Source organism: Phascolarctos cinereus, unplaced genomic scaffold, assembly GCF_003287225.1.
Source record: "Phascolarctos cinereus isolate Bilbo 61053 unplaced genomic scaffold, phaCin_HiC Scaffold_4;HRSCAF=312, whole genome shotgun sequence".
Lineage (NCBI taxonomy): Eukaryota > Metazoa > Chordata > Mammalia > Diprotodontia > Phascolarctidae > Phascolarctos > Phascolarctos cinereus.
Window position 1 is genome coordinate 211,672,172 of NW_027555847.1, and position 22,623 is coordinate 211,694,794.

General features: G+C 36.4%; 1 protein-coding gene and 1 pseudogene across 3 annotated transcripts in view; one reads left to right on the forward strand and one right to left on the reverse strand.

Moving 5' to 3' along the window:
• Positions 1-22,623, forward strand: part of CYTH3 (cytohesin 3) — a 145,539-nt gene that overhangs the window by 98,018 nt on the left and 24,898 nt on the right. For 2 of the 3 annotated variants that reach the window (XM_020965339.2, XM_078152901.1), the window contains exons 2-4: positions 4,077-4,159; positions 6,624-6,688; positions 7,249-7,315. In XM_020965339.2, the coding sequence (XP_020820998.2) occupies positions 4,077-4,159; positions 6,624-6,688; positions 7,249-7,315 (215 nt within the window). Of the gene's footprint in view, positions 1-4,076; positions 4,160-6,623; positions 6,689-7,248; positions 7,316-8,403; positions 8,443-22,623 lie in introns of all 3 variants that reach the window. The other variant, XM_078152900.1, reaches the window with a different exon arrangement.
• Positions 9,974-10,801, reverse strand: LOC110193487 (small ribosomal subunit protein uS3 pseudogene; annotated as a pseudogene).

Genomic DNA, 22,623 nt, shown 5'->3' on the forward strand with positions numbered 1-22,623 from the left:
TCCCACCATCACAGACCTTGATGAGATCAAAGAAATTTTTTATCAAGTCCTAGAGACCCTCATAATCAGTGTGTTACAAGAGAACAAGTTTATAGTCCTGGGTGGCTTTAACTCCAGAGCAGGCACAGACGACCAGAAGACAATGTCAACAGATTAGTGTGCTTCTCTAAGCATGAACAGTTCATTGCTAACTGGGAGAGAAGTGGAGCACAAAAGGAATGGGCAGCTTTTAGAGATTTGGTGTACAGCACTACATTTACTGATCTGGGCTAGGGTACTTTCAAATATCAAGATTGGTTTGATAAAAAATGATGAGGAAATACAGAGGCTGCTAAGTGAAAAATAAGAACTCCACAGGATTTACCAGTAGGATAATCTGTCCATCTCTAAGAAGGCAGCATTTAATTCCATCAAAAGCAAAGTAGAAGGCAGATGAAACTCAATTTTATGCTGATAGTAACAATCCAAAGCACTTTTCCTGAAGGCTGTTTATAGGCCAAAGACCTATGGTGCATCTCAGCTACTTAGTGCTGATGGAACCTCATTGATTAGTGATAAGGACATGATCCTACAGAGATGGGCTGAACACTTCCATAGTGTTCTCAGCAGTCATCAATCAATCAATGCTGAAGCCACTGACCTCAGGTTAAAGTCAGTCCCTCTCCAGCTCAACTTCCAACTGAAGAAGAGACTTTGAATGCCTTTAGGTTCCTCTCATATAGCAAAGCACCTGAGAGTTCCAAGGCAGTTCATACAAAAACTGACTGAAATCTTCTACGTTATATGGCAAGAGGAGGTTGTCCCCCAGGAATTTAGGGATGCCTCCATTGCCCATCTCTATAAAGAAAAGGGAAATAGGTTGTTCCGTGACAATCACGGGGGTGGGGGGAAGAGGTGTCTCTCTTAGCCATTGCTGGCAAGATTCTGGCCAGAGGTCTTCAACTGGAAGATGGTCATCTACCTGAGAGCCAGTGTGGCTTCAGAAAGGTCTGAGGAATAGTTGATATGGGGTTTCCTGCTCAGCAGCTCCAGGAGAAATGCCAGGAGCAGAACAGAGGTCTGTACACAATATTCATTGTTCTGACCAAGGCCTTGATACTGTCAGTCATGAGGTCTTGTGGAAAATTATGGCAAAATTTGGTTGCCTAGAGAAGCTCATCAGTATTATATGTCAGTTTCTTTTTTTCTTCACTGTTTTTATTAGTTATGAAGGATCTATCACATGTGTGTGAATAATTTCAAAATAATAGGAATTTTTAAAAGTATCAAAACAATTATTTAATAGTTAAACAAATCCATTAGGATAAAATTTATTGAGTATCTCCTTAAGATACAGATTATCACCTTTTAAAAAATTCTGTACTTAAGAAATAAAACAAGCATTTCCATAACATAGTAGAATAGAAAAAAGATGATTGCACATAAAACTGCAAATCTGTTGTGTACAATTTACCATTCCCTTTAAATATATATTAAAGTTATTGTGTAACATTCTTTTTTCCTTCCCTTTCTCCTGTCCTAGAGATGGTTACCATTAGACACATATGTATTTATATGTAAAATCATTCTATAACTACTTCTATTTATCAGTTCTTTCTCTGAATGTAGTGTCTTCCTTCATAGGTCCTTTGTAGTTAATTTGAATATTTATAATAGTCAAAATTACTTAGTCAAAGTTGTTCTTAAAATAGTATTTGCTGTTACTGTATAGAACATTCTCTGGGTCCTGCTTATTTTGCTCTTCATTATTTCATTCAAGTCTATCCATGTTTTTCTAAGATCACTGAGCTCTTCATTTTTTATAGCACAATAATTTTCCATCACAATCATATACCACAACTTATTCAGCCATTCTCCAATTGATGGGCATCCCCACAATTTCTAGTTCTTTGCCACCATAAAGAGAACTGCTGTAAATATTTTAGAACATATGAGTTCTTTTCCTTTTTCCCTAATCACTTTTGGAAACAGACCTAGTAGTGATATTGCTGGGTCAAAGGGTATAGGCAGTTTAATAACTCTTTGGGCACAATTCTAGATTGTTCTCCAAAATGGTTGGATCAGTTCACAGTTCCCCCAACAATGAATTCGTTTCCAAGTTTTTCCACCTCCCCTCCAATATTTATCACTTTTCACTTCAAACATTTTAGCTAATCTGATAGGTGTAAAATGATATCTCAAGGTTGTTTTAATTTGCATTTCTCTAATCAATAATGATTTAGAGCATTTTTTCATATCACTATAAATTATTTTGATTTCTCCATTGAAGCACTATTCATATCCTTTGACCATTTATCTATTATTACTTGTATTCTTATAGATTTGACAAAGTGAGGCAGAGGTCTGGATCTGGACAAGACAAAGTGAAAGTCCACTTCTCAGAGCCTAGTTCCAGGAGAGGATTCCAATTTTCTGGTGGGAAGGAGATAGGGCAATAGCTAGAGAGTAGATGACTTGGCTTGGAGGTAACTAAGAAGAAATATATAATAATGAAATACTATGGAGTAGAATGTAAATGCAAAAAAAGAAAAAAGAAGAAGAAAACTAGTTGAACTAAGAGAAACAATCACTGAAGTAAAGTAATACGAGTGGGCTAGAGTAGTGAAGAGAGGCATGTCATACTCCTATCCACCTCAGTTCTCAGTTACCTCCAAACCGTGCCATCTATTCTCCAGCTATCACCTTCATCTCCATCTTCCCCTGGGTTCTGATAGGTAGGTTTTCACATTATCTTACCCAGGTCTCCACTTCACTTTCTGTCTTTTACATAGTCATTGTTTAATAAATGTCTTTATCCCTTGATCTTGCTGTGTCAGTCATCCCCTCTCTCATATACCTTCAGTCTCTCTCACTGTGTGTGAAGCATTGTACTGAGTACTAGAGATACAGACAGAAAACCAAGACAGGTTCTGCTCTCAAAAAGCTCACATTCTATTTGGAGAAGGCAGTACACAAAGGAGGATTCATGTTCATATTCAGTTCAGGGTAGATGGAAAGGCCAGGTATTATATGGGCAGGGAAAGTAGTAGGACTGATGGCAAGGACCAACGACTTTGGGGGGTAATGTCAGAGTAGATAATCTCCTTCCAAGAGGATGGTGAGACCAAAGGTCATGTTGAAGTGGGACTTCGGGATTTCTCCAACAGAGATATGAATGTGGGGAGTCAGCACCCAGCTTGTTGGGCATTTTTCTTGGTGACAAGGAGGCAATTGGACACCAAGGATTGATTGGTTAAAAGAAAGGTCCATGGCTCTCCTTAGTGGTATCAAGTTGTGACCAGTGGAGGTGCCTTGTCCCAAATCATGGGTGGAGGGTAGACTCATTGTGTTTGTCCCCAGAAGGCAGATCTAGGATTAATAGGTAGGATTTGCAGAGAAGAAGATTTCTAATTAATGTAAGAAAACCCCAAAACTTAGCGATTAGAACTATTCAAAAGCAGAATGGGCTGCTTTAGGCATTGGTGGTTTCCCCTTAATTTGAGGCCTTCACACAAAGGAGAGATGACCACTAGTTGGTTATAATTTAGAGTAATTCTTGTCTGGGTACCTTTTGGACTCCATAGTCTCTGAATTCCCTTCCAATTCTGAGATTCTGTGGTAAGTTTGCTGACAAATCTTGAATTTTTCTAGAGATAAAAAAGTAGATGAGAAATTATGATTCAGTGTTTTCAAAATGTTGTCACCTCCAGTGTGGTTTTCTAATGTGTATCTTTGCTCTGGTCCAGATATATCTCTCATCTTTGTTTACTATTTCCAGTTCTTTTTATTCAGCCTAGTGGAAAGTACCAAAGCACTTTGAGGTAAAGACAGGAGGCAGCAGCGTGCTAGGTGGGTGAAGCCACAGCTACCTTGGGCTGAGAGTTGGTGTTCAATTTGTTTTCTTGGTCTTTTGATTTCAGTGAACTGTTTCATAGATGATTCCAGAAATCTGTTTGACATGACAAATAGAAAAGAAAAGCAACAAACCCTAGTTGCCTTTGTAACCCTCTCCCCGCCAAGATATTGTGATCACTAATTTGTAAAGAGCTTTTGAAACTAAGAGATTAAAATTTTTACAGATTCTTTTTTATTTTTAGTGCCTGATGACCTCTCAATGGAGGAGAGAGAAGAACTTTTAAACATTCGTCGCAGAAAAAAAGAGCTTATTGATGATATAGAGGTAATGAATCTTTAAATTTCAATTTGTAAAATCTAGTAATCTTCATTAATATGTAAAATATTTGTCCAGTGTTTCTCCATATATAAATATACAAAAAGACAATGGGAATATGTTAAATAAGTTGAAAAAGCATAGAGCCTATATATTGCAGTGTATAAAGTTTAGTTTAAAAAAATAAGATTCAGTAATATTGTAAGGAAACTACTTATGACTTGCCAGTAAATTAATATCCGTAGGAGGATTGAGACCCATATGACCTTCAATCTGTGTAATCTACTATGGAAACTAACAAATAAAAGTCCCTTCATTAACATCATGTATGAATTGAAGGTAACAAAAGTCTGCCTAGGGGGAGAGTAATCAAGAAATAATCAGGCTTTCAAGAGAACAGCAATGTTTTTGCAAAGACGGACAACTTGAAAGACTTAAGAACTTTGAGCAATGCAATGACCAACTGTGATTCCATGATTCTAACCATAACTGATGAGGAGCTATGATACTTACCTCCTGACAGTGAGGTCACAGATGAACTCAAGTTGCAGAGTGCAACATACATTCTTGGACATGGACAGTGTGGAAATTTGTTTTGCTTGACTTAGTTACAAGAGTTTTGTTTTTTCTTGGGGGGGTAATGAGGAAAGAAAATAAATATGTATTAAAATAAAATTTTAAAAATAACATTTAATTGGGTTTTGATTATGCAAAATTGTTTGTCATTGTAGGTATTTGGAAGAGACAATAGACCCTAAGATGAATACTTTGAAATAGTTACCCCTTTAAGGGTGGAGAGACCCTAAAATAAGAGATATGGAATGCATAGCATTACTATATGATCTGATAATCTATGATAAAATAAAATAGCACCTGTTTTAAAGAAACTGGATCCAAAAACATTAGAAGGAATCAGCTTTGTTGCTATAAACTGTGTCTCAGGGAGCAATTAGAGAAAATTCTAGAACAAGGGGAAATGGTGGATCTCTTTTGGTCAGTGTACCAGGAAAGATTATCCTTCAGGAAAATTCTGTGGGCAGAATCCTAGGAACCTACAGAGTTAGGATGCAGAAGTTTTATGAACAACTTTGAATTAAAGAATTGAGTGTAAACTTGTGACATTAGAGCTATGAGAGGACATTCTAATTTGGACTGGGTATGGCAGATAGGGAACTGGAGGTGAATATAAAAGCTTTATATGTGAACTTGTGCAAATTGAAAGTGACTAACAAGACTGTACAGGTAATTATATAGATAAATATAGATAAAGGGAATTGTCAGTATAGTTTATCATCAGAGACTTCCATCACTATATAGGAGAAGTACAAGGAAAGGCAGTGATACCAGGAGTACTTACTTTTATAGAGGAGAGGTAAGCTACTTGTGTGCATACTTTTAATTTATTCAGTTTCCATATTATTCAGCTTAAGAGATGGAGAAACTTTTGCAGTTTAAATTAATCTTGATCCAGGAGTGGTAGCAGTAGATATTCAAAGGGCAGTCACAAGCCAGTAATTCCTCTGTTGATGAGCTTTCCTGAGTTAAGTTTCTCACACTAACTAATATAGAGAGAAGTCAAAAGGAAATGTTATCACTCCTTTCAGAAACCTCTTTGTTCCATAATAACAGATTGGAGTGCTAAATGTGCTATCAAACAAATTGAACAAATTAAAAAGTCCCACAGTTCACCCTAGAATTGCCATTCTAGGTATTGGTTTTCTTGGTACATAAAGTATCAGAATCCATAACTGACTCAATTTTGTACAAAAGCTAAAATCATACAATTTGTTTTTTCCAAGTTGTTCCCTCCTCTCCCTGAGAAATCAGGCAGGCTGGGATAGATTTCATTGTTAGCCATATCTTTTAATGATAATGGAACTTTTTCTACCTCAGTAGTAAGAAAGAACCTAACTGCATTCCCTTGCCATAGGTAAAAGTAAAGAAACTTTCTGTTGGTGAAGAATCTGTTCTTTCTAATTCAGACTTAGCTAAATAGTATGGATCATTTGTAAGATAAACCACCTCATTGGCTCTAACTCCATCTGTTGGTCTTGTGCAAATGATAGAAATTACCTGAAATTGTATCACTGAAATGGCATGATGGCTTACCTTAGAGGAATTTGACCTTCATTTTTTCTCCTAATCTTCCCAAGAACACAGTTGTAAATAAAAGAGAAGGGCAGTAACCATATCAAAACAGACTATTTTAGAAATAGAAGAGACCTTAGAGATATAGAAAATATGTTTAAGTAGTATAAATATCTTAAATAAGGACTTTAATCCAAGTTTTAGAGAGAGATTTCATCTGGGTTTTAGTGGGTCTTACTGTGAAGTTCTTGTATATTGGAATTATTCTTATACTTGTTGTCCTATTAGAAATTTCAGAGAAATTTGTATATGGAATGTTAAAATTATTCTGAGCCTGTATGAGTTAATTTTTCTTTCCCATTGATTCTATTCTTATTTTTGGCAGAGGCTAAAATTTGAAATTACAGAAGTGATGACAGAGATTGATAACCTAACTTGTATAGAGGAGAGGTAAGCTACTTGTATGCACACCTTTAATTTATTCAGTTCCCACATTATTCAGCTTAAGAGATGGAGAAAGCTTTTGCAATTTAAATTAATCTTTTCTCTTTTTCCCTCAATACCACTCTTTCTTATGCTTTCTGGAATAATCAGAGAATTCTTTCATTGAGTTGTTCCTTCTACTGTACTTTTCTAATTCACCATTCACTTTTATTTGTTCAGAGCTAAATACGTTAGGCATTTCAAGATCAACTAACTTTGGTGTGTCCTATTTAAGAAATATGAAACTGGTTTTTTTTTCCTCTTATTATATCACCATTAAAGTCTCTTAAGAAAATAAACCTGAAATTGTCAAACATTAGGAGCAATCCAAAATAGCCAAAACTTCTATTTACAAAGGACTTAGTGAAGTATGCTTTTCTTAAGGGCAAATACTCCTCCCTAAATATAAAACATCCTATGAAAATGTTTTATAATACTGATGACTATGCAAAAAAAATCCTCTAAAATTACTCTGCTGTATGAGAACACCTGATAATATTTTTTTTTTAATTATTTCAAATAAATAGCAAAGCTACCCAGAGGAATAAGCAAATAGCCATGGGAAGAAAGAAATTCAACATGGATCCCAAAAAGGTAAGTGCATCATTTCAAATTCTTTGAAATACAAATTTTTCTTTCTTTCTTAATAAAAAAGTTGTCTTGACCAAGAATGAATGGCCAATTATTATCTTTTAAAATTCTAAGAATTTATATAGAATTGGAATAAATGGTAGAGGTTATATGGAAATTAAAGGAAAAACCATATGAAAATGCTTCAAAACATTACTAATAAAAGACAAAGCCATCTCTGAGCTGAAAAGAGTGCAGGTTTTATAGGAACTCTGTGACCTTTGGCAAGTCACTTTATTTCTCTGGGCCTCATTCTGTGATCCTTTATATGACTTGTCAAACTGGCAAAGATGATAAAAGACATGGTCTGAATTAGAATAGCTATTAAAAGATAGGCACAGAATTATAGTATTGGTGGAGCTGCAAATTGGTCCAGCTGTTCTGGGAAGTAATTTGAAATTACGTGAGAAAAGTTAACTTACTATTCATTCTTCCTGATCCAAATATCCCACAACACTAGGCACAGATCCCAAGGATGTCAATGAGAGAAAGAAAGGTTCCAAAATATTTATGGCAACATTTATTGTAGTAGTAAAAAAAATGAAAACAAAGTAGGTGCTCATTGATTGGAGAATTCAAGCCATATACATTTTAGTGTATGAATTTAATAGAAAATTATTACACCATTAGAAAAGACTAATGAGGAATTCAGAAAAATGGGATGCTTGTATAAATTGATACAAAGTGAAGAAACAATCAGGAGAAGGATGTATACCACTGCAATAATATAATTGAAAGTAACACTAAAGTACTTCAAAATTCAGGTTCTGTTAATCAGCAAATGCAGTGACTAATCTTCATTCAGGAAAACCACTGATGAAACACACTCCCTTTGTCTCAAAAGAGGCTGTTGGCTACAATTGTGAAATATTGAACATGTACTATTAGATACTATATTGTTTGGTTTTGATTAATTGTTTTCCTTTGTTATAAAAAGTCTCTATTAGCAGAATGTTGTTGGGATGTGGTATAAAAACAAATGGCATTGTTAATAAAACATTTTTTGAGAAGGTGAAAGAGACTGGTAAAAAAGAAAATCTTCTGCTCTCTAGGGAATCTGGTCCCTGGACTGCTGGATGAAAAGATTCCAGGTAATTGTGTTCAAGACATGAAATCAGCTTATGCTTAAGATCCACCAATTGAAGATACATTTTGTGTATTTATACTGTGTCTCCTTCCCATTTTGAATAGGCATAAGAATAGTTGGACTAGGTAAATTTTCTTCCTACCAGAGTCAAAATCTCATAAAATGTTTGCATTTAAAAGCCATCTGTTCCAAACTCTTCCTCTCCCTCCACTCCTATCCCAAACATCACTATATTTCAGATCAGAACCAAAGACCCAGAGACAAAAAATGATTATTTAAGGTAAGACAGTTAGTAAATGATAGAGTCAAGACTCAAACCCAGGGTATGTGAGTACAGTGCTTTCTCAACTATACCAGAATTTCAATGGCCATACCTAAATATAACCCTCCTTTTGTCAAGGCTACTATTTGAATGCTGTAATTGCCATAGGAGTTCAATAGCACAAGTGTTCTGATTTGTCTGCTTTTATGAAGTCAGGATTTTCTTATGAACTTTACTTATAGTGCTGAGAAGAAAACTAATAATGTTTAAATGGCGCCAGGTAGATATTTTAATTATCTTTATACTATTATGTGCCTTTTCAGATGGTATAGATATTTATAAAGATGTTAATTTTACATTACTGACCTTTTTCCTTTTAGTGTACCTGAATGAATCAATTTCATTGTACTCTATTTTGATGTTAATTTGTGATCCTTATTACATACATCAAATTGACATAGCACAGAAGCCTGAAAATAATTTTTATATGCCTAAAAATGACTTAACTACTACTTTGATGCTTTCTTCTTTGTAATTTTCACTTTCAGTACACTAATTTATTCATAATCATTTGTAATAAGTTTTACATTAAGGAATAGTATCTGATTTCTTTTGGTTTTTTTTGTCTCCTCTTATTATTAGTTTTTGGTTTCAAACCTTTTAAAAATATTGGTTTCTAAGTAATAGTGATTAAATCTTTAACCACTACCATGGTCAGTAGAGAAGAGCTTTCCTGCCTATTAGCATCTTTCTGGTTACAACTGTCTGGGTTTAAAAGGGAAGTAGTATGACTTGGAATCCCTATTGCTTACATTTTAATACTCTTTATTAAGACTTGTATAGGAACCCATCGAAAGGGCTTTGATTAACAACTGGTTGTAACTAAGTAAACATTCTTTTTCTCCAAGTTTAGGACTGCTTGCTCCACCCCCCCAAAAAAGCACTATTAAAATGCCACCTGGGGCAGCTAGTGGCGCAGTAGATAGAGTACCAGCCCTGGAATCAGGAGGACCTGAGTTCAAATCCTGCTTCAGACACATAACATTTACTAGCTGTGTGACTCGGGGCAAATCACTTAACTCCAATTGATTCACAAAAAAAATAAAATAAATTTTTTAAAAATGCCACCTGCTACTTGCTCTGGGTTTTATAAATGTAAATTAGGTAATTGAACGGTATGATACAGAGAAGAAATTGGTATAATTTTTAGCTTCTATCAGAATAATATTCATAGTTTCTATCAGAATAATGTTAAAAATATTTTCTTTTTCTTTTTTCTTTTTGTTTTTAAAAAGATTTTATTAAAGATCTTTACAGAAGAGCTTTGGGCACACCATTCCAGGTGTCACAGAGTCTTGTTATGCAGGGGCATAGCTGGTTGCTCTGCCTTCCCATTCTTCTGCTCTGAGATGGGGGTGGTAGGAAGAATCTCATCCTTGGGCTCTATGATGCTCATGTGGTCAGGCAGGGCCCATCTTACCACTTGGGTCCCAGGGCAACATGATTTTGACTTTAATTCCCAATACACCCTGTCTGAGGAGGACGTGGTAGACAGCTATGTCGACATAGTAGTTGACGGAGTCTCCACTATGGATCATCAGGCCATCCAAAAACTTCATGGACTTGGCCCTCTGGCCTCTGAGCTTACCAGACACCACCACCTCACATCCCTTTGTTCCACTCTCCATGATGAAGCGGAGGACACCATAGCAGGCCCTACGCACAGCAAGACTTCCCAGGAGTTTGTACCACAGAGACTCGGCCTGGGCAATAGCACAGAGACCTCTGGTGGCCACCTTCTCGGCATACAGTTCTACATTGCCTTCAAGGAAGCCAAACCTCTTCTGAAGTACAGCTGTCAGTTCACGAATCTGGTGACCCTTCTCCCCAAGGACATTCTGAGTCCTGGTGGCCAAGATGATGATTTCTGCCCTGGTTGGGGTAACTGAACATCCACCCCAGAATAGCCATCCTCAGCCAGCTCTCTGGTGAGAAACTCATTGAGCTCGGCTTTGAAGATGCCATCAGCAACAAACTTCCTCTTCTTGGAGATCTGCACTGCCATCTTGCACCGACAGGAAAAGCAAAATATTTTCTTTTTAAAAATGAATTTATTTTGGCTTAGATTCTTACAATCTAGCCAATAGCTTACTAATGTTCAGACTCCTTAAGAGTCTGCCCAATATGACGGATGTTCTAATAAACCTTGTCTTTGGCTAAAAGAGGCTTTGGTCAAATTCTTTCAGGCAGGACCCACATATTGTGACTTTGGGGTCCCAGGACCCTGAACCCCTAAACTGCATCAATTAGGGGTGGAGACTCATGTGGGGAAATTAGGCACTTCAGATAGGCTGTAACCTCTATAGTACTGAGCCAGTGGGGAAACAGGGGAAGGAAATTTGAATGGGAAATAGGGAATAAAAAGGTTTAAAAAAAAGAATTTATTTTTAACATTCTTTTTAAAATTTTGAGTTCCAAATGATCTGCTTCCCTCTTGCCTCTCCCCCACCTATTGAGAAGGCAAACAATCTGATATCAAATATACATGTGCAATCATGCAAAACATTTCCATGTTAGCCATATGGCAAAAAAGAAAATCAACAAAAATAAAGAAAAGTGAAAAAGTATACTTCAGTGTGCACTCAGAGCTCATCAGTTCTGTCTCTGGAGGTAGATAGGATTTCTCATCATGAGTTCTTTGGAATTGTTTTGGATCATTGTATTGATTAGAGCAGTTACATCTTTCACAGTTGATCATCATTACAATATTGCCATGAATATGTACAGTAATCTTCTGGTTCTGCTCAGTTCACTTTGCATCAGTTTATATAGGTTTTCCCGGTGTTTCTGAAACCACCACCCTCATCATTTTTTATAGCACAATAGTGCTCTATCACAATCATATGCCATTCCCCAATTGATGAGCAGTTCCTTGATGTCCAATTCTTTGTCACAAAAAGGTGCTATAAATATTTTTTTACACATAGGTCCTTTTCCTTTTTCTCTGATCTCTTTGGGATATAGAAGTAGTAGTAATATTGCTGAATCAAAGGGCATGCATAGTTTTCTAGCCCTTTGAGCATAGTTCATGATTGGACCAGTAGTTGGACCAACCCATGATTGGATCAGTTGACAACTTCACTGACAGTTCGGTAGTATAACTATTTAGGGTACTCATCCTCTCCAGCATTTGTCATTTCTGATAGGTGTGAGGGGGTGCCTCAGAGTTGCTTTAATCTTCATTTCTCTAATCATTAGTGACCTAGAGAATTTTTTTTCATGTGATATTGATAACTTTGATTTCTTCTTCTGAAAACTGCCTATTCATATCCTTTGACCATTCATCAATTGGTGAATGGCTCTTATTTTTATAAATTTGACTCGGTTCCCTATGTATTTGAGAGATGTGGTCTTTATCAGAAAAACTTGCTGTAAATTTTTTTTCATATTACTTCATTCCCTTTGGGACCTTTTAGCAAAATACAGTTTCCCTTATCTCTTTTAATTAGCTCTGATTTTTACTTTTGCTTTGTCTGATATCATGCCTTTTTCACTTCAGCTGAAGCCTAATAGATTCTGCTCCATCCCCTTATTTTAACTCTATGTGTGTCTTTCTGTTTTAAATGTGTTTCTTGAACACATATTGTTAAATTCTAGTTTTTAATCCATTCTGCTGTCTGCTTCCATTTTTTGAGTGATCTCATCCCATTCACCTTCCTATTAACTGTATTTCACTCTCTCCCAGTTTTCTTCTGTTTATCTCTCTCTCTTTTAATCCTGTTCCTCCTCAAAAACTGTTTTGCTGCTGATCTTACTTTGATCTTCTGACCTTTGCTCTATTAATCCACACTTCCTTTTAAAAAAAGAGTTTTTCCAATCTGAGCTCTTTTGGCTATCTTAACAGTGTAATAATCAGGACTTAATATTCAAGGACATAAACAACTTCCAACTCCAACTGAGGTCTCTGTTGAAGTGAACAGAGTTCCCTGTTTCAGTAATAAGCAGGACTTAATATTCAAAGACATAAACAACTTCTAGCTGAGGTCTCTGTTGAGGTGAACAGAATTCTTCATTTCAGTGGCTAAAAGGCATAGAGTAAAAAGTCCTTATTCTTCACAGTTCACCATATTGAACCTAGTTTCTGCCTAAAGAACTTCAGAGTCTATGCAAAGACTAGGAAATCTCTGGAAGAATCAGTTCAGTGTTTCAAGTTTCCAATCAAGTTGTGCAAGTTGGGCTTTCTAAAAAAGAGAAGGAAAACTCAGTTAATATTGAAACTTCAAATTGCTTGACTTTGGTATCTTAACTGAAGAATTTAGCAGATTCCTGATTTGGATAATTTTGTATATTCCTGATTTGGATAATTTTGTAAAGTCATGATTTACTTATGACCTTAACTTTTAGCTTGTACTCTGTTGGCATAACAGAGAACTCAGGGTTGCTTTCACATCTCAGTGAGTGGTATGGCATCTAGGCATTTACCAGAAAAAATAAACAATTTTCAGAGAGAAATAAACAATAACTAAAATAGTTGAGATGTTCAATGTACTCCTTTCAGACATAGACAAATGTAAGAAAGATAAACAAGAAAGAATTTAAGAACTTGAATAGATTTTTAGAACAGTTAAATATGATAGAGCTCTGGTCATTATTGAAAGGCATATACACATTCTTAGTTGCACATGACACCTTTACAGAAATTGATGATGTATTAGGGCATAAAAACCTGACAAAAATGCAAAAAAGCAGAAATATTGAGCAAATCCTTTACAGAACACAGTTTGGTAAAAGTTATGTTCAATTAAAGGCCTTTTAAAAAAGCATTAAGAATCAGAGAATCATTTAATCCTAAAGAATTCATGAATCAGGGGGCAGCTAGGTGACGCAGTGGATAGAGCACCAGCCCTGGAGTCAGGAGGACCTGAGTTCAAATCCAGCCTCAGACACACAGCACTCACTAGCTGTGTGACTCTGGGCAAGTCACTTAACCCCAATTGCCATGCACGTACACACACACACGCACACGCGTGCATACACACACACACACACAGAATTCATGAATCAAAGAATAAATCACAGAAACAATAGATAATTTGATCAAAGGAAATGGCAACATTGAGACCACACATCAAAGTTTTTGTAATGTAGCTAAAACAGTCCTTGGGGGAATATTTAATCTCTCTAAACACTTGCATCAGCAAAAGAGAGAGAAAAATAGATCAATGCATTGGACATAAAAAAAAACCTATAAAAAATATCAAACCAAAGCTGAACTCCAAAATAGAAATTCTGAAAAACAAAGAAGAAATTAATTAAATTGAAAGCAAAAACAATGACGTTAACATTCAATTGATAAATAAAACTAAGAACTTGGATTTTCAAGAGCCAATGAAATAGAAAAATCATTAGCTAGTTTGATTTATTTAAGAAAGAAAACCAAATTTCTAGTATCAAAAATTAAAAAGAAATCACTAGTGAAAAGAATAAAGAAAATATCAGAAATTCTCTTGCCTAAGTCTATGCCAATAAAACTGACAAATGAAATAGGTGAATATTTACAAAAATATAAAATACACAAATTTGAATAAAATGTTAACGAAGAGGCTACATCAATATATCAGAAAGATTTATACACCATGACCAGGTTATCTTTATGCCAGAAATGCAGGTTGGTTCATTATTAGGAAAACTATACTAATAAAAACAATAAAAATCACATGATCTTAGATCTTAGATGAGAAAAGTCTTCTGACAAAGTACAGCAGTCATGTATGTTTAAAACACCAAAATACATTGGAATAAATGGACTTTTCCTTAATATGTGAATAGCATATATTTAAAGTGGAAAGTCAGCTTTATACATGAGAGATAAAAATAAATAAGAGGCCTTTCTAATTAGGCAGGATGTCTGTTATCACCACTTTAGTTCATTAATGGTAGATATGCTAGTAATAGTGGCACAGTGGACAGAGTACCAGGTCTAGAGTCAGGAAGATCTGAGTTTAAAATCTGGCCTCAGATAGTTACTAGCTGTATGTCTTTGGGTGAGTCACTTAACCCTGTTTGCCTCAGTTTCCTCATCTGTAAAATGAGCTAGAGAAGGACATGGCAAACCACTCCAATATCTTTGTCAAGAAAACTCTAAAAGGAGTCTGAAAGAGTCAGACATGACCAAAACAACTTAACAACAACAACAAAGAAAAAAGAAATTAAAAGAACAAGCATAGGCAAAGAGGAAACAAAGTTGTTGCTTTTTGCAGAAGTGATGATGCACTTAGAGAATCCTAGCGAGTCGACTAAAAAGTAATTGAAATAATAACTTTAGCAAAGTAACAGGAAATAAAATAAACTCACACAAATCACCATCCCCTTAGCAACAAAACTGAACAGAAAGAGATAGAAAGAGAAATGCATTCAAAATAACCACAGAATGTATAAACTCTTTGGGAGTCCATCTACCAAAACATACACAAAAACTACATGAATACAACTATAAAATATTTTTTACAGAAGTAAGGCATACCTGAATAATTGGTCAGATGTTAAATTGCTTATGGTTGGGCTATGCTAATATAATAAAAATAGCAATAGTACCTAAGTCAGTTTGTTTACTTAGTTCTATATAAATCAGACTGCCAAAGAATTATATTATAGAGCTAAAAAAATACATAAAAATTCATCCAGAGGAACAAGATGACAAAAGTCTCAAGGAGATAATGAAAAAAAAAAGTAGAAACTGTACTACAAAGGAGTAATCATCAAAACTATTTGATACTGATTAAGGAGTAGAAAAGTCAATCAGAAAAATTAGGTGTACAACATATACAGAGCAAACAAACATAGTGGTGAAGTGCTTGATAAATCTAGAGACCTCAACTACTGCTAGAAGAACTAATTTTTCTACAAAAACTGTTTGGAAAGCTAGAAAGCAGTCTAGCAGAAGTTAGGTTTCAACTAACATGTTATGCCATATAACAAGTTTAGTATTTATTTTAGATGTGCAACTTAGATATAAAAATTAACATCATAAACAAAGGAGCAAAGAAGGAAATATCTATTGCAACTCTGGATAGTGGAAAAATTCATAACCAAACATGGGATAGGGTAGGGGATTTAATATTAAAGGTTTTTCCACCACTGTCTTGTAGGATTATACTAATTTTTGCTGAGTAAGTTATTATTGTTAAGCCTGTATGATTTGCATGCTTTGGATTTTGACTATAATATTCCTGGGAACTTTTATTTGTAGTTTCTTTTAGGAGATAACAGATGGATTCTTTCTGTTTCCACTTTACCCTTTGGTTTCAAAATATCTGGATGTTTTTTCCTCAAGATTTCTTGAAATATGATATTTGTTCTCTCTCTCTCTCATCTTGGCTTTTTAAAATTATCTCTCTGTGATTTGTTTTGTTTCTCAGGTCATTTTATTTTATTTTTTTCAGTCTTTTGACTTTGTTTTAATATATTTTGTTGTCTCATAGAGTCATTGACTTTTATTTGGTCTATTCTAATTTTCAGGAAGGTTGTTTCTTGTGCAAGGTTTGGTACCTCTTGTTCCAAGCTGTTAATTCTCTTTCTATTTCTTTCTTTCATAGTTCTCATTTCTTTTCCAGTTTTTTCTTCTAGTACTCTCATGTAATATATCTTTTTAAACTTTTTTCTTTCTTGCTTCAGCTCTTGATAGAATTCTAGTTGAAGTTATGACCAAGCTGTTTTTTTCTTTGAGGCTTTGCTGGTAGATGTTTTGGAGTCAATATCTTCTGGATTTGTATCAAGCATCACTGTCACCATAATAACTATTTAGGGTAGGATTCTTTTTTGCTTATTATTCTAGCATACTCCCTAATTTGGGACTTCACATTAGGATTTGGCAATTCCAGAGGGAATATCTGAGCTGGCACTGCTGCTCCTTTCTTGAAGTATTGAATGTTGAGTTATTCCAGGATCTCAGAGATAGCTCATGCTGGGGACCTACAAGCTTTCAGTGCTCTTTCCCTGGCTCTGCTAGTTCAGAGTGACAGAACTTAGGACTTTTCATTTTGTCTAGTATTCCTGCCCTACTACTCTTCTTCTGGGGTCAGAACCACACAATTGTTGCTTCCTTATGAAATTATTCATTGGTCAGTATTCAACCTTTGTTCCTCCCCACCCTAGAAAACTACCCCTGAGGCATAGGTCCCATCCTTAGTCAGCCCTGGATCTGTGACCTGGAACTGGGTAATGAGTGACAGAACTGCCAATTGGCATCCATTCCTGCACCCTGCACAAGATTGGATACCCCCTTTTGCTGTATATGGAACTTCTTACCCCCCATGATGCCTTCTTGCACTGGAATGCTCCACATGGTCATTCCTGGCTAGACACTCCCCTCAGCTCACTTCTGTGCCCCTCATCCCATGCCACTCTGTAGACCTCTTTTTATCTCTCTCTTTGCCAGACCTGGGCTGGAAAAATGATTCAGTGTGATTTTTTTCCCCTTGGATTTCCTGATCAGGGCTGGTAAGGTACATTTTCAAGATCTATTTTGAGTCTTGGGTTTGTTTTTATTTTATTTTTGGTGGAAGGTGGAGAGCTTTGCTCTTGCTCTTCCTACTACTCTACCATCTTGACTGAGAGAAGGCAAAGTCAAAGGCAAGTCATTTAGGTGGGAAGAGGGAAGGTAAATATCAAAGAGAAGCCAGACATGTTCCTGTTCCTATTCTACTTGGGTTTGAGAGTAGAGGAAGAAAAGTGGTCTTTGGCCTCCTCACCTAGGGAAGGTTGGAAAGGGTGGCATGCAGGGGTATGGGATAAGATAAAATAAGGTAGTCTGGAGGGAATGGAGTGTGGGCAAGGAGTGGGAAGCAGATCTAGTCCTAAAAATATAGAGGAATCAAAATTCTGTTTACATGGAGGTGGCAGTAGGAAATAACAGGGGCTTCATAACAGATTTCATCAGGGAGAATTGGGCAGTTTGGGAAAACCCATCCCATTCTCTGACCAAGGGCCATGATTCCCAGGACCATACTCCACCCAGATAGGTGGTATCCAGCATCCAAGAAAAATGAAAGGGACATAGTTCCAGTGGTAGGATGACCAAGTAGTGAATATAAGAGCATGGATCAGAATTAGGTCTCATAACTCAGGGAACAGAACAACTTCCCCCCTGCCCCCACCTCCCTCCTTTCTGAATTAATATTTCTGGGAGCAAAACTCATGTGTAGAGGCCCCTCAAAAAATTTTTTTACAGAAGTGGGTGAGATTTGTCATTGAACTAAAATCTGAATGATACAGAGGAGCTTTTGTATTCTAGAAACTGTCTCACTTGAGGCATGTAGAATGAATAAAGAAAGGATGTATAAATGTATAGAATTTCTTTATCTTCTCATTTTCTCTAACAGTTGTTGCCATATAAGCCACAGCTGTTTTCATAGTGGTCTTTTTGCAAATATTAGTATAAGATGTTATATGAAATTAAGCTTTTTTATAATAAATTTATTTTTAGTTTTCAACAATCACTTCCATAAGCTTTTGAGTTTTAAATTTTCTACCCCTTCCTTTCTACCTCCTTCCCCAAGACAGCATACAGTCTGATATAGGCTCTACATGTACATCCCTATTAAACATATTTTCATATTAGTTATATGGTAGAGAAGAAATAGAATCAATAGGAGGAATCACAAGAAAGAAGAAACAAAACAGAAGGAAAGAAAAGCAAATAGTATACTTTTATCTGCATTCAAACTCCATAGATCTTTCTTTGGATGTAGATAGCATTTTCCATCATGAGACTTTTGGAGATATCTTAGATCCTTGCATTACTGAGAAGAACAAAGTCTGTCAAAGTTAGTCATCAAACAGTGTGGCTGTTATTGTGTGCAGTGTTCTCAGCATCACTTCATACAAGTCTTTCCAGGTTTTTCTGAAGTGCCCTTGTTTGTCATTTCTTATAGCACAATAGTATTCCATTACATTCATATACCACAACTTGTTCAGCCATTCCCCAATTGATGGGCATTCCCCTCAATTTCCAATTCTTGGCCACCACAAAAAGAGCTGCTGTAAATATTTTTGTACATTTTTATGATCTCTTTGGGATACAGACCTAGAAGTAGTATTGCTGGGTCAAAGGGTATGCGCATTTTTTATAGCCCTTTGGCATAGTTCCAATTTGCTCTCCAAAATGGTTGGATCAGTTTACAACTCCACCAACAATACATTAGTGTTCCAATTTTACCACATCTTCTCCATCATTTATTATTTCCCTGTTTTGTCATATTAGCCAATCTGATAGGTGTGATACCTCAGAGTCATTTTGATTTGCATTTCTCTGATCAATAGTGATTTAGAGCATTTTTTCATATGAATATAGGTAGCTTTAATTTCTTCCTCTGAAAACTGACTGTTCATATCCTTTGACCATTTATCAATTGGGGAATAACTTGTTCTTATAAATTTGACTTAGTTCTCTATATATTTTAGAAATGAGGTCTTTAGCAGAGACACTGGTTATAAAAATTGTTTCCCAGCTTTCTGTTTCCCTTCAAATCTTGGTTGTGTTGGTTTTGTTTGTGCAAAATCTTTTCAATTTAATATACTCAAAATTATCCAATTTTTCTTTCATAATGTTCTTATAATGTTCATAATTCATCTCATAATGTTTATAAATTCTTCTGTTCTCCATAAATCTGACAGGTAAACTATTCCTTGCTCTCCCAGTTTGCTTATAGTATCAGCCTTTATATTTAAATCATGTAGCCATTTTGACTTTATTTTGGTATGTGGTATAAGATTTTGGTATGTGGTATAAGATTTTGGGCTGTGCCTAGTTTCTGCCATACTATTTTCCAGTTTTCCCAGTAGTTTTTGTCAAATAGTGAGTTCTTATCCCAGAAGCTCCTGAGGTAATCTACTACAGTCATTGACTACTGTGTGAAATTAAGTTGTTGTTTTTTTTAATGAACAGTAAAACCACCTGGCAATTCTTTTATTTCTTCCCAAAGAAAACCTATAACCTGCCTTTCATTAATTTTTTATCAGTTGCTTTTGGTTTTATACCACAGTCATTTCTCAGTATACCTTCTCCGTCACTGTAACTGAATTTTTTTGTGAAAAAACCTTACTTACTTATTTATTTATCTAATTAATTTTAGTTTTCAACATTCACTTCCCCAAGATTTTGAGTTCCAGATTTTCTCCCCTTCTCATCCCTCCCCCACCCCAAGGTGGCATGCATTCTGTATACCCCTTCCCCTAATCTGCCCTCCCTTCAATCTCTCCCCACCTTTTCTTATCCCCTACCCCTTCTATTTTCCTGTAGGGCAGGATATATGTCAGTACCCCATTTTGTGTATTTCTTATTTCCTAGTTGCATGTGAAAACAATTTTTTTACATGCGTTTTTAAAACTTTAGGTTACAAATTTTCTCCCTTCCTCCCTCCCCACCCATCGTCATTGAGAAGGCAAGCAACTCAATACATGTTATACACGTGTAGTCATGTAAAACACTCCCATAGTAGTCATGTTGTGAAAAGCTAAGTATATTTCCCTTCATCCTATCCCACCCCCCATTTATTCTCCTCAGAAGTGTTTGCTACTGATTATCCCCTCCCCCAATCTGCCCTCCCCTCTATCATCCCTTAAGCCATCCTCCTTAAGCCAAATCCTATGAGAATAAGGTTCACTCATTCCTTCTCGCCTTCCCCCATTTCCCCTCCACTGTAAAAGCCTTTTCTTGTCTGTTTCTACCTCTCCCTTTCTCCTCCCAGTATAATCCTCTCTCATCCCTTAATTTTATTTTCCAGATATCACCCTTTCATCTTCAACTCACCCTGTGCCATCTATCTATCTGTCTACCTACCTACCTGTCCATCTATCTATCTACTATCTATCTATCTACTATCTATACATACATATAATTTTTTCCCTCCAACTACCCTAATACTGACAAAGGTCTCATGAGTTACAAATATCATCTTTCCATGCAGGAATGTAAACAGTTCAACCTTAATAAGTCTCTTATGATTTCTCTTTCCTGTTTACCTCTTCATGTTTCACTTGAGTCTTGTATTTGAAAGTCAGATTTTCTGTTCAGCTCTGGTCTTTTCATCAAGAATGCTTGAAAGTCCTCTGTTTCACTGAATGACCATTTTTTACCCTGAAAGATTATACTTAGTTTTGCTGGGTAGGTAATTCTTGGTTGTAATCCTATCTCCTTTGCCCTCTGGAATATTATATTCCATGCCCTGGTCCCTTAATGTAGAAGCTGCTAAATCTTGTGTTATCCTGATTGTGTTTCCACAATACTTGAATTGTTTCTTTCTGGCTGCTTGCAATATTTTCTCCTTGACCTGGGAACTCTGGAATTTGGCTACAATATTCCTAGGAGTTTTCCTTTGGGGATCTCTTTCAGGAGGTGATCGGTGGATTCTTTCATTTTATTTTGCCTCTGGTTCTAAAATATCAGGACAGTTTTCCTTGATAATTTCTTGAAAGGTGATGTGTAGGCTCTTTTTTTGATCATGGCTTTCAGATAGTCCAATAATTTTTAAATTCTCTCTCCTGGATCTATTTTCCAGGTCAGTTGTTTTTCCAATGAGATATTTCACATTGTCTTCTATTTTTTCATTCTTTTGGATTTGTTTTACAGTGCTTGATTTCTCATAAAGTCACTAGCTTCCAATTGCTCCATTCTAATTTTTAAGGAACTGTTTTCTTCAGTAAGCTTTTGGATTTCCTTTTCCATTTGGCCAGTTTTGCTTTTTAGGACATTCTTCTCCTCATAGGCTTTTTGGACCTCTTTTGCCATTTGGGTTAGGCTATTTTTTAACGTGTTATTTTCTTCAGTATTTTTTTGAGGTCTCCTTCAGCAAGCTGTTGACTTGTTTTTCATGATTTTCTTGCATCATTCTCAGTTTTTCCTTTACTTCTGTTACTTGCTTCTCAAAATCCTTTTTGAGCTCTTCCATGGCCTGGGACCAATTCATATTTTCCTTGGAGGCTTTGGATGTAGGAGCTTTGACTTTGTTGTCTTCTGGTTGTATGTTTTGATCTTCTTTGTCACCAAAGCAAGATTCTGTAGTCTGACTCTTTTTGCACTGCTTGCTCATAATCCTAGCCAATTACTTGAGTTATAAACTCTTTGTTAAAGTAGGGGTCTGTTTCTAGTGTGGAGAATGTACTGTCCCAAGCTTCGGGTTTTGTGCAGCTGTTTTCAGAGATACTTCTAGGGACCTGTAAATTTTCAGTTCTTCCAAGGTGCTATGGTCAAGAGCAAGGTGTTTACTCCTTTCCTGTCCTGTGGTCTATGAGTGACCACAAGCACTCTTTTCTTTCTTGGAACTGTGAGGAGGATTTTCTCTACACTGCCACTATAAGCTCCACCACGCCAGCACTCCTCCTTGCCCCAGGACCACCACCCAGAACTGTGACTCAGATGCAAGCACAGGCAAAGCAAGAGAATCCTGCACCAGCAAAGAGATCTCTGCAATCCCCCTCTGATCAGCCACTCAATCCCCCCTCAGTCTGTGGGCTGGAAGCTCTGGAAGCAGCCGCCACCCCGGGGCCAGGCTCGGGGACTGGCGCTGAGACCACCATGGTTCTCTCTCTCTCACCGCAGACACATACTTTTCCCACTGACCTTTAAGTTGTCTTTGGCGTTTGTAGGTTGAGAGTTCTGGAATCCATCACACCTGCCTGTGATTCAGTCCTCTGAGGCCTCTTCCAGGTTCACTGAGGCCTGTGAGCCCACGCTGCACTGCACTTCTCTCCCAGCCCAGCATGATATAATTTTCTGGTCAACCGTCCAGGTTGTCTTCGGCTGGAAATTTGTTTCACTCTGTCTTTTTGTGAGTTCTGCTGCTTTAGAATTTGTTTAGAGCCACTTTTTATAGGTATTTGGAGGGGTTTAGGGGAGAGCTCAAGCAAATTACTGCTTTTACTCCG